The sequence below is a fragment of the Ceratotherium simum genome, chromosome 4 (genome assembly GCF_057802395.1).
Source record: "Ceratotherium simum simum isolate JZ-2026a chromosome 4, ASM5780239v1, whole genome shotgun sequence".
NCBI classification, from domain to species: domain Eukaryota; kingdom Metazoa; phylum Chordata; class Mammalia; order Perissodactyla; family Rhinocerotidae; genus Ceratotherium; species Ceratotherium simum.
In genome coordinates, this window is record NC_141903.1 from 30,620,682 (window position 1) to 30,632,895 (window position 12,214).

Below are 12,214 nucleotides of genomic sequence, written 5' to 3' on the forward strand. Positions count from 1 at the left end.
ACAGAACAAGAGTAGGGCTCTTTCTCATAAGAGTCCTTCAGATTCACCCTAAAAACATAAGTCCATTTTCTTATACAGGAGCAAGCATGGCACAGTGCAAAGAGTACAGCTCTAGCGGCAGACCATCCTGGGTTTACCTCCTAGGTTCTATCATTTATTAGTTGTGTGACCTTGGACAAGTTGTTTAACCTTTGGAATACCACATTTATAAAATACGGATTCTAACACATATACTTCATGTTAGTAGGTTTGTAAAACATCTTAGGAGGGGCAGCATTTTGAATATAGGAACCTCTGTACCTTAAAATTTCCTCCTTTCCTCCCTTCACCTTTAGGGGGAAAGGGTGTGATCAGAAGGATAATAAGCCAGAATGGCTAACTCATAAACTCAATTTTAAAGATGTGCTAAATACCTTCTACAGTCATGTGCCGCATAATGACATTTTGGTCAATGACAGACCGCATATACGAGTGGTCCCATAAGATTAGTACCATATAGCCTAGGTGTGTAGTAGGCTATACCATCTAGGTTTGTGTGAGTGCACTCTATGACGCTCACACAATGACAAAATCACCTAACGACACATTTCTCAGAAAGTGTCCCCGTCATTAAGCAACGCATGACTGTATTCTAAAGTGATCAGTAAAGGTGTTGCTGGTTTTACTGTTATTTACCATATGTTTACCAGATTGCCTTCAGGTCTCATTTTTGCCCTACAAAAAAGAGGTTGCACCAGAATTTTACTGTCAAACTAGGCTACTTGTCCCTATGGGCCACACATATCACAGCTGCAAGCATTAACCCAAGTCAGAAGGGTAGAAAAATGAAGATCTAGGAGCAGAGAACAGGAGCCCTGTTCAGCATTTTCTTATCTGGATTCCAGCCCGACCTGGGATCAGCTGGGCTGCCTGGTGCTACCCTGCCCAGCCCACAATGACCCCTAGTCCCTCTGCTCCACATTGGGCTGGGTCTCCCCAGGCCTGCTGATGAACTGTCTTGTCTGAGCCAGGATTAACAAAATGTTTTAATTTCTTCCTGCCTCCTACACCCACTCTGTCTTTAATTTTTAAACTTACAGACCATTGGTGTTTTTATTTTTTCGATAGGAGGTGGGAGTTGTGTTTCTGACACACGGTTTCAGAAGCTTCACTGCTGGGAACCCGGGAGACACCACAATTCATAGCCCCTTCTTCCAGCCCTACTTTGAGTGTACAACTATCCTTTTTGAAAACAAAATGGAAAAATAAAATAAGGCAAAATAAATCTCATACATAAGACATGCCAGTGCCTATACACATAAGCTCACCTAATGTCACAGCCGGCAGCTTCAGAAGTCAGCTGGTCCAACCCTCTCATTGTACCAATAGGGAAAGAGAGGCCAGAGCAGGGAAGTCTGCAGCTCAAAAATCTCAATTTTGGTTATTGAAAGACTGTTTAAAAAAAAATAACAACTAGATTTTGACCCCTAATGTAGTGCTTTTTCACTCCACCACACCATCTCCTGGGAGACTATTGATCCAAAAAATAATTTTGCCAAAGCCATTTGCAGTCTTTATAGACAATTGGCTCATAGTCTAACCGATCCTTTATTTTTGCCTTCAGTAGAGGTCTTCCCAGTTTGCTAAACTGGTTTTAGTGCTTATGGGTATTTAACCATAAATTCAGATAATCACATCAAGAATACCTTAGATTACCTAGTCCGGGGGGTCTTAACCTGAGACTCATAAACTCGTGGGTTGAACCTAGGGGTCCATGGCTGAACTTCAAGAAGTTAGCATAACTTTTGGGGGCACAGATAGGCATTTTTCTGAGTTAAGAAAACAGTTTGCCTCAGATTTTCAAGGGAGTCCATGAATCCTCATCAAAATTAGACTATCTAGTTCAAGATCCTCAAGTTAGAGTTGGGGAAACTGAGGCACTGAGAAGTGAATAGAGTTGCCAAGGTCACAGAGTAAGGCCTGGAACTCAGATCTCTTTGTGCACATTCCAGGTTCCTTCCCACTGCCCCATGTGGCCTGTGCTCAGTATGCTGACCAGAGATGATTCCAATTCTCCCAGTTAACTCTCTTCCAATTCATGCTTTGCACTACAAGAGGACTTCATTGAGAAAGTACGAAGGGTTCAATACAAATCAATCCCACCCCTGGAACAACGGCTCCTAACACATCTCCCAGCAGTCAATCAGGATCACCACCTTGAACTTCTGTCAGAGATAGAATGTATATTCTGAGGCTCTTCCTCCCTCACATGTGAGAGCGTAGATGAAATGTCTGCAGTCTGGTGCTCACCCCAACCCTAGGTGGATCACTAAATGATGTCATCAATGTCCCCCCCCCAGTCCCATCATACCATCATACACCAAGAAAAACTCATCTCACTGGAGAAGAGGGCTCACTTGGAGGAGGTAAAGAAGTGAAAATAAATTTTTAACAGAATCTAACAAAACCAAGTGCTGTATGAACTAAAGTATCCAATAGATAAAGATACCTCTATTACACATATAGTGTCTAATTCCATAGTAATAACAGATGGCTGCCTTACATTATATTTGGAAGAAGGTGAAATAGAACTCAAATCAAGCAATAAATACTTCATGTTTGTGAGCAGGCAGTTTTTATACATTATGGTGTCTGTGCCTCCAAATTAATTTTTGGTCAAAAAAAAAGAATCAGAATTTTCAATTGCCCATTCAGTTCCTATTTTTAAATTACTGATTTTATATAAAGCTTCCTAGAATTCTTGGTGTGGGAAGATTATTCAAGATCATTATATCTCTAGTTCTCTGATACCATAGCAAGAAGTTAATGCACAATGACTAAAAATGACAAATCAAGAAATGGCAGTCAAAAAATATCTCTGGCGTGTACACAAGAAATTGATAATGTTATTTGCCTTCAACAAAAGGAACTGGATAACTTGGGTCAAGGCTGGGAGAAAGACTTTTCACTGTAAATCTTCTAGTTCTTTTGAATTTGAATCACTGTATTATTTAATCAAAATATTAGGAAATAAATCTTGAACTTTAAAAAGAGAGAAACAGTGTCAAAAATATATTATTTAGACACGCAATTAACTTCAAAAAGAAACAGCCAAAAGTAGCTGAGAGTGGGGCTTGGTCAAATCGCCGTTCTGTATTCAATTTTTAACTATATGCATGAATTACTTGACAAAATATAAAACTAATTTTAAAAAAGAAAAGAAAATCACCTCTGACCAACTCATTTTACAGGTAAAGAAGCTGAGGCCCGGAGGATGGATGAGCCTGGTTTCCCAAGGCGGCAGAGCGTAGATACACACTCAGGTTGCTGTGTCTTAGGCTAGAGCTTTCCTTAACATGGACAAGAAGACTCTTGGAGTGGCTGGTGTCTAAATGCCTTCTAATTATTGTTATTGTTGTTATTATTATTATTAGATTAAGACATTTTTTAAATATTTGAATAAAATTGACCCCTCCTCATTCTGATCCTCTGTGCTAATAATCGTACCGTTTTTTATTCATTCAATTACAAGCAAATTGACAGGAGACATTTATATGAGGCAGCTTAAGCCCCAGCTAATGGAGTGCCTAATGACTAATTGATCAGATCCCAACCCAGAGAGCAGCTTTGAGTGGCCTAAAGGAATTTATGCAATTAGTTTAGGTTTGGTAGAAATTGAGTGCATATGAAAGTAAGCTTTTTATGGTCTTGATTTATGAGGGCTGGACATTAACTATATCTGCCAAGAGGTGAGCCGCCTAGCAAAGCCCCAGGCATTGAGGGGCTCTGTGGCAGGCCAGGATGTTTTGGAGTTGGGCTGGTGTGGGGGGGGGGGAGTTGTGAGTAGAGGAAAGAGATATTGGGATTGGGAATGGGATTCAGCCGGAGACCTCTGGAAATTATGGTGGTTCTTCCTCCCTATGTAATTCAAAGTAAAAACAATATTAAATCCTAACTATGTATAAAGAAGTCCCACAAAATTCTGATTTTCCCAGGATAAACACTAGGATTTTGTGTGTGTGTGTGAAATCTTAAAACTAAAGCTAAAACTCAAAAGAGAGAGTGCAGTTTCGTACCAGTTTGCCTCCAGTGCGGGGCTGGGCAGGGCTGAGCTGAGGGAGGGGACAGAGAACTGACGTTTTATGGAGACAAGTACTCCGCCCTTTGGGGACAGGAAACACCGGGTGGAGACGACTCCCAGAAAGAGCCTGGGCCTGGCCGTCCATCCTTCTCTCCAAGACGCTCCTCCCAAAGTCCAGGGGGCTCCTCAGGCCGGAACGCAGCAGAGGGGAAGCCCCCTCCGGAGGCGCCGGGAGGAGCCGGGCGAACCCTGACCCCGCGGGGGAGCCCCGGGAGCCCGGTGGTGCGGAAGCGCCGTCGGGGGCGGAGGGAAACCTGACCCGATTGGAAAAGAGCGATCGAAGGGGCGACTAATTCGTCCGCCGGGGTCCTCACCGGCTCCGTCTGGCCGCCGGGGCGGCGTTACCGCGGGGGCTCCCGCGGCTCCGCGGAAGAGAGCAAGAGCGGAGGGCGCTTTCTGCGCGCCCCGGGGACTCGGCCCGCCTCGGTCCTGCACTTTGGGGTCAGAGCTTCGCGCCTGCGAGGCTGGAGGGAAGCTAAGAGCGGGTTCGTGGGAGACAAGTAAAAACAGACGCACACAGATAGGGACCAGAGGTGAGAGGCAGCGTGGAGCGCGGGCGGAGAGACCCACGGCGACCGATCGCGGGTGGAGAGACTCATAGAGACGGAGCGCGGGTGGAGGGCCCGAAACCCAGCGAGGACAGCGGGCACCCTGGGCTGCCACCCCCTCCTCTGCTCGCGCGGCATCTCCAGCCAAATCTGATGCTCCTGTTCTGCCCCCACCCCAGGGGCCCCCCTTCCCTGCCCCCTGCCAGGGTTAGGTCACACCTGGGGACCGGTGAAGTGAAGAAACCGAGTTTTTGCCAGATCGCCACCAAAATGCTGTGTTCACCACTTGCTCTGGGCAAGTTGCATAAACACTCTGTGCCTCCAAGTTCTCATCTGTAAAATGGGGTTTAAAATGGCACCTGCCCATGGTGTTGTTTAAGGATTAATAAATTAACGCACATAAAGTGCCTGGTACGGTACCTGACATACAGGAAGCCCTCAGTACATGTTTGTATCATTACTCATTTATCCAACAAACATTTGTGAAGCGCTCTCTCTGTGCGAGGCCCTGCCTGGGTTCAGGGAGGCAGAGGGGAACTGGACAGACGTGATACTTGCTCTCGCCGAGCGCAGTTACTGCTCAATAAATAAACAGGGTGCTATCAGGGAGTAAGAAGGACTAAGAAAGAAACAAAATGGGGCAGTATGACAGCGTGACTGGGGAAAAGAGAAATTTTAGGTGGAAGGAGCCAGCTAAGTCCCTCCGCCCCTCTCCCTTCAGTAAAAAGAGGGGCTTTTACTGACGCATTCCGGAGCGGGGTCCCAAAGGTGGAAGCTGGGGGGGCGGAGAACGAGCCAGAGAGCCCATCCCCCGCGCCTCCTCTGCCCGCTGGAGCCCCGTTCCTCGGGAGGGAGCGCCGCGCTGAGTCTCGAAAAGTCACAGAAGCTTGATGCTTGCCAGGATTCTGCAAGGGAGGAAGGCTCAAGTTCCACGAGCCATCTATTGGGGTCAAGCTTCTCAGAGGGAACTGTGTATTTGCACCGTGGACTCCTGGAGAGCGAATTCATCGTCCCTTCCATAGCTGGGACGCACAGTGTGCAAAGATGCAAAGAGATTTCTTTTCCTCTTTCCTCCTTGCCCCTGACAACCACGCTGCGAGCTGGTGGACACTGCTGCCACCCTCATCTTATAGATGAACAGACCGTGGCTCACAGAGGGAAAATGTTGATCCCACCTGACCGCGAGCCCTGAATTTGACCCTGCAACACTATCGCTCACTTTTCTGAGTATAAATAATGTTTTAAAGAGACTAAATATCCGTTAATGCCTACTATGCTTCAGGCCCTGGGCTTAGGTGATTTCATTTGATCATCAGAGTAATCTTGAAAGGCAGTCTTTGTTCCAGTTTTTCAGATGAGGGCACCAAGGCTCAGAGCCATGAAGTCACTTACTCAAGTAAGAGATGGTGGAGTAGATATTTCATCCCCAGTCTGTCCACTCCAGACCCGGAGCTGTTTCCATCTCAGCAGAAAGTAAAAAAAAACTCCATCTCCAATGCAGGGGCAAGAGGAGGTCAGGCACCCTCATCAGGGCAGAGGTCACCCCCGAGCCTCCTGCCTATTTCTCCTCTAGCTTCCAAGGGCCCATGTCACAGAGCACCCCCTCTGTACCCATGGTTAGCACAGAGTGAGGCAAGGGCTCTACTAATTTAAACAGCAAGGAAACTGGCTGCCTTTGAATGGAAGCTTGAGATGCAGACCACAACTAGACACTGACCCCACCCCCAGCGAGACTTGTCTGTTCTCGATGGTCTCTGTTCTTCTCTACAGTCCCTAGAATCCAGAGAGGATTGGGCTGGAAGGGGTCCTTTCATGTTACAAAACAAAAACCTCATTCATTCATTCAACAGATATCATTGCCTGCCGCTCTGGGCCAAACCATGAGCTGGGAGCTGGACATGAAACAGTGAACAAAACTGACACTACCCTAGGCACAGAGAGAGGAAGCTCCTGGCCAGAAGTCACACAGCTCAGACTCAGGAAAGGCAGGATTCCTGCCTCCAAGCTCTGCCTGCCAAGGCTTCAGCCATGCTGGCTTGGGTATGCTTGGCTCATTCCGGGTCAAGCCCTGGTTCTAGCCAGCGGGTGCCTAGAAGCCTTCCCCCTGGTCTACAAGTGACTCTCAAAGTCCCACCTTGAGACATCTACTGCAGTTTTTCATACAAACAGCCCTGAACATTGACCTCACCTTCTCTTGGTACAGTTTCAAGTAAACTCCCAGCTGGGCCTTGGACAGTGAATGTTGCAAGCTGGCAGGATTTGGGAAAGGCAAATCTGCACCAGGGTGCTTTTCAATTACTCAAAAACAATTTTTGTGAGGTTTTACAGCCATCAGCAGAGGCTTAGAGAGGCAGTGTGACTTGACCAAGGTCACATGGTTAGGAAATAGCCCACCAGGATGCAAACCAGGCGTGTGTGAACCCCAAACCGGCTGGTACCCACCCAACCCCCACCCTCAAGAGGTCTGTGCCTCCGCCAGACAGGTGGCAAAGGCGACTGCACAATTCCGGAGAAACCACAGCTCCCGTTGCTTCCTGAGAGAGCCCAAGGAGAAAGGAGGTGGCGGCGCCGGCCCGGCGCATTCAAGGGGTGGGAGAGGGTGGAGCGCGTGACGGACCGGGCCGCAGCTCCCACCCGCAGGTAGAAATTAGTCAAAACACTCTTGCGCGCATGCTGTCCCGGGTGCCTGAGGCGGGCCAGGCGCAGAGGCACAGGTCCGACTCATAACCTAGCTCAGCGGTTCTGGCGCAGATCTTGCGCTCAGGTGGTTCATCTCGCCCTCTCCAAAAAAGTGTCCCAAACTTTTGAGGTTATTAATTTAAAAAAAAAAAAAAACTAAATACATAACAGCAGGCAACTTTTCGAAAAGGAGATGGAGGCGGATATCGGGTTCTTTCCCGGGCCAGAAAAGCCGAAGGCTCTTACCTGCAGGAAATCGCGCAGCCCGCAAAGGCGCGTCTGTCTGGAGCGTTTCGCTTCGGCGCGGGACGCTGGCGACCGCCTCCTCTGCAGCCCAGCTGGGCTCCGGCACCGTGTTTTATACCACTATAGGCAATTAATATTGCATCAGCCGTATTTTAAATTTTCAAAACCCACAATATAATGTAATGGCATAAGGGCATTTATTATTAAAGGACGCGCGATGGAGAGGGAGGTGGCGGAATCGCTGGGGCTGTTGCGCAAAGCGGGCCAGAGGGGCTGAGGCCCGGGGGCTGCGGGCGATCCCCGGGTTTGCTTTTGCAGTAAGGGGGCGCGCTGCGCGGAGGGGAGACCCGCTCTGCTTGGAATTTAGGGCCAGAGATCTGATGACCCAGAGCTCTTTGAAGACACAGTGGAGAAATGTGCAGACGACTCCTGGACTTGGAGCATTAATTTTTAAATCATGAAGGTGTTTCTGCGGCTCACAAATAAAAAGGTTTCTTCCTCCTTTTAGAGGGCGTGGAAGAGAGAGAAGGGAGCTGGTATCTGTTGAGCATCTACTGTGTACAGGGCACTGCGCTAGGATCTTCACAGCAGACATCTCATGCAGGCCCCACGGAGAAGCCGAGGTAGACCCTTGGGTGACAATTGCAAATGAATTTCTGAAGACACCCCAAGGGACCCCAGCGGACTCTGTCCCAGCTAAGAGTACTTTCCTCCCTCTTTGCATCCATCCCCTCACTTCCTATCTAGCCGTTTGAATCTTTTTAAATGTTTCCTGTTAAGCCCCCAAGCCCTACCAGGCGCCTTAAATAAACAATCTGAGTCCCGACGGTAACCTTGTGAAGGAGGTATTAGCATCTCCATCCTGCAGACAAGCTGTGGAGGCTCGGAGAAGTTAAGAAACTGGCTTCAGTATCGTTCAGCCAATGAGTGGAGGCATTGGGGGCTCCTACTCCCATCAGTCAGGCTTCAAAGTTTGCGGTCTGAGTCAAGTTGAGGAACAGAGGCTGATAAATTCGCATGCGGGGACGTGTGGAGGGAACTGCCTTGAAACCCTGTGGTCGGGAGACCAGCGGCAGGATCTCCCTGGAGGAGATCTGAGTGAGAGGGGGAGGCGGCTGGGGAAGAGAAGAAAAGACAGAAGATGGCTGGAGACTGGCCTGCCAGAAGTGACAGCCCAGCCCTTCTGGCTTCTCACTTTTAAATCCTTTCCCAGACTAGTACTCCTTAGCCTCTGAGAAAGAAAAGCACTGCGATTCGGGTTGAAAAATAAAGCATTTATTTTATAAGTTAATTCAAGGGGTAAAGAGAAAAGAAAACAATATTTTATTTGTATCTATTCGGAGAACTAAACCAAAGGTCACACAGCAACACGCAAATTACATGAAGCAACGAAAGATAAAACGTGATGGGGCGATCTGGCCCCTCTTTCCGCCCAAGACTATAAGTGAACCTCCACCGAGAGACACCCATCTAGGGGGATGGAAAGAAGCAGAGTTAAATAAATAATAGGAAGTAACGATGCTAACAACAACGACAATAATAAAAGCGCAACGAGGTTAGACGTGTTGGAAGGACTTGCATATGATTCGGAGAAGTTACCGTTATTTTCGAGCAGCCGCCTCTACGCTGCGCTGGGAGTCTGGCTGGAGCAGCGAGCTGGGGTCAGATAGTCCTCAGTCCGTCCGGATGGTACCAATCCCCCGCTCTCCAGCAGGCGGTAATTACCCCTCAAACGCCAGCAGATGTGGAGGATGGGCCAGAGCGGGTGCCGGCTGCTGCTTGCAAACAGCTAAGCGACCCCAGCATTTTCAGTCGCCAAATTGAGCCCACCTTTTCTGAAGCCCGACTTACCGCGGAGAACAGCTCGGAGTCCGCAACTCCCCGCACACTTTCCCTGAACCTAATCCATGCTACCTTAGAAAACTTACAGCAGACCAAAGGATGAGGTGCATAAAATTTAGGAGGGGAAGGGAGTATAAGGCTATCCTTTGGAAACATACATGTATTTTATATACTCTAAATAAATCTCCAGTACATGTTTGTGCCCCAGTTAGACTTTGTATTATTATTTATCACTTCCTTCCCAACCCTTCGCCCCTTGCCTAATTGCTCTTAGCAAAGTGGCGCCTTCACCCCAGAGTCGTGCGGCTAATTCACTATCCCCCGCGTTTGGGCTCCTGCCTCGAGGTCTCGCAGTCCGGCGCGCGAGGGCGATTTTCAGCACCACGGACAGCACGAGCCCCTCCAGGCCTGCCCTTCGTGAATTTTTTCTTAGCGCCCAAACTTTTCTGGTGGGAATAGAAAAGAAAAAAGAGAAAGAGAAGGCCGGGAGGCAACCAGGTGGGATAAAGGGGAAAGTCTGTGGCTTCAGGGGAGAGAGCCTGACCTGCCAGGAAACCGGTCTTGGAGTCCCCCATAACCGTACCCCTGGGACGTGCACACAGCTCTCCCGGCCCCGGACGCTGCGCCACCCGCTGCAGTCAATGGACAGCCGAGTACTTCATTCGTTTCTGTTTCTGTCTCTGGTTGCAGAACCAGACCCTCACCACGTTCTTTTTAAGGTCCAGTTTCTCAGCAATGGCCGCAATCTTCTCGGACGAGGGCCGCGGCTGGATGGCGAAGTAGGCCTCGAGTGAGCGCTTCTCCGGCGCCGCGATGGACGTGCGTTTGCGCTTCCGCTCACTGCCGTTGAAGAGCTCCGGCTTGCTGTTTTTCTCTCGGTAGGCTGCCTCGGCTTCCTCCAGCCAGGCCTGGAGCACCGGCTTGAGCGCGATCATATTGTTGTGCGAGAGAGTGAGAGACTCGAACCTGCAGATGGTGCTCTGGCTGAGTGAGCCTACGCCAGGGATCTTGAGGTTGGCTAGAGCCGCACCCACGTCCGCCTGGGTCACTCCCAGCTTGATGCGCCGCTGCTTGAAGCGCTCGGCGAAGGCCTCGAGCTCTCGCGGGTCCGACTCCACGTCGCTGAGGCATGCGGGCATGGCGCCGTGAGGCGCCACGGCGTGTGGGTGACTCATGCCCATGGCCTGGTGCAGGTGGCCCATGGCGCCCAGATGGTGCGGGTGGATCTGCGCCGGCATCACTGAGTGCTCAGGGGCACCCAAGCCGCTCACGCTCAGCGTGGGCGAGATGTGCTCTAGCAGGTCGCCCTCGAGGCCCTGGTGTACCGCGTGGTGCGGGTGCGAGGTCAGCGCCGCCGGGTGGGAGATGGGCACGGTGGACGAAGTGGACGTGCAGGGCACACTGCTCATGGTATGGTAGGTGGCGTCGGGCTTGAAGGGATGGTTCTTGCTGTGGGAGACGATATCCACCGCCGCCAGAGCTTCGGCGCGTGCCAGCAGGCTCTCATCAAAGCCTCCAAATATATTACCCTGCAGCTGCAAGCGAGAAGGAGCACAGCACGGTCAGTGGGGAATACTGTCAACTCAGGATTAAAACACATTTTCAAGCAACTGAGATGCCTCTCCTCAAAGCCCAGGTCATAAAAATTAATACGGAGACAGAGGCTCTGCTGGAACAGACGTGTGGATCAGAGACATGAATGAGAGAGAGAGGGCGCCGAGAGAGAGCGCGAGGGAGACAAGGAGAGGGGTTCAGACAGCGGCGATTGTTCTGGGCGACATGAAAAAAACATGAAGCAAGTGCCTGTCAAAAAATGTGCCTTAGAGCGGTAATTATGCTCCACTACGTACCTGCGGGGCTGGGAGACAGACTCGGCGCATGGCCTCGGAGCCGGAGTGCAGGCTGGAGAATTTGGGTTCTTGAAGCACCGGGTGCATGCCGAAAGGCTGCTTGGTGTTCATGGCCATCATCTTCGCGCGCCTGGCAGGGAGGCAGCGAGGGACATGGATTAGGCTCGTCTCGCTCGCTCGCCGCGCTCCAAGTGAGCGCCGCTCAGCGCCCGCGCTCCCCTCGCCCTCTCGCTCGCTGCCTCCCCTCTCCCCCACCTGCTTCTTCACTCATCTTACAAGCAGCCTGCCAGGAAGGGCCCGGGCGCGCGCAGGCGTGCTCACAAGCCCGGGACTCGCAGGGGCGGCCCAGGAGGCGAGGCCAGGCAGCAGCTCTCCACGCGCCTCTTGGCGCCCGCCACGGCCGCCCCCGCCACAGCATTTATACCCCGGCCCGGCCTGGCCTCTCTCGGTCCGCCCCGCCCCACCTGGCTCCAATGCGTCAGACTTTGCGGATTTTTCTTCTTCGTGGACTTTTTCCCTCCAAAGTCTCAAACCTCTCCGTCCTGTCCCAACTCGCACTGCCCAGATCGAAGGGCAGCCCCGGGCTGAGCAGGGCCAGGAAGCTGACCCTACTCCAACCCCCCCATCTCACACACACACACACACACACACACACACACACACACACTCCTTGTCGGCCCGGCTGCCGCCAAACTGCCCATTTCCAGGGCGCTCCTGGCCCCACGCCCGAGCCGTCCACCAGAGTCCGGCCCCATGGCGCAGCGAAGAGGCGTCTCCAAGCGCGCAGACTGGCTCCAGGGAGGGTGAGGGGCTGCCAGAATGAGCCCCAAGTGACCCCCACCTCCCAACCGCTGCAAGGGTGGAGGTGGGGAAGTAATTGCTTACCCAATCCAGGAGGCCTGTGGCTTCCTCCCCAGGCTAGCCTTTCT

General features: G+C 50.9%; 1 protein-coding gene across 1 annotated transcript; it reads right to left on the reverse strand.

Moving 5' to 3' along the window:
• Window positions 1-10,050: 10,050 nt before the first annotated feature.
• POU4F3 (POU class 4 homeobox 3) lies at window positions 10,051-11,405 on the reverse strand. Its single transcript, XM_004420028.2, has 2 exons — window positions 11,286-11,405; window positions 10,051-10,970 (listed from the first exon to the last, which is right to left on the reverse strand). Exons 1-2 carry the CDS (start codon window positions 11,403-11,405, stop codon window positions 10,074-10,076), a joined length of 1,017 nt encoding a protein of 338 aa, XP_004420085.2. The 3' UTR covers window positions 10,051-10,073.
• Window positions 11,406-12,214: the final 809 nt, after the last annotated feature.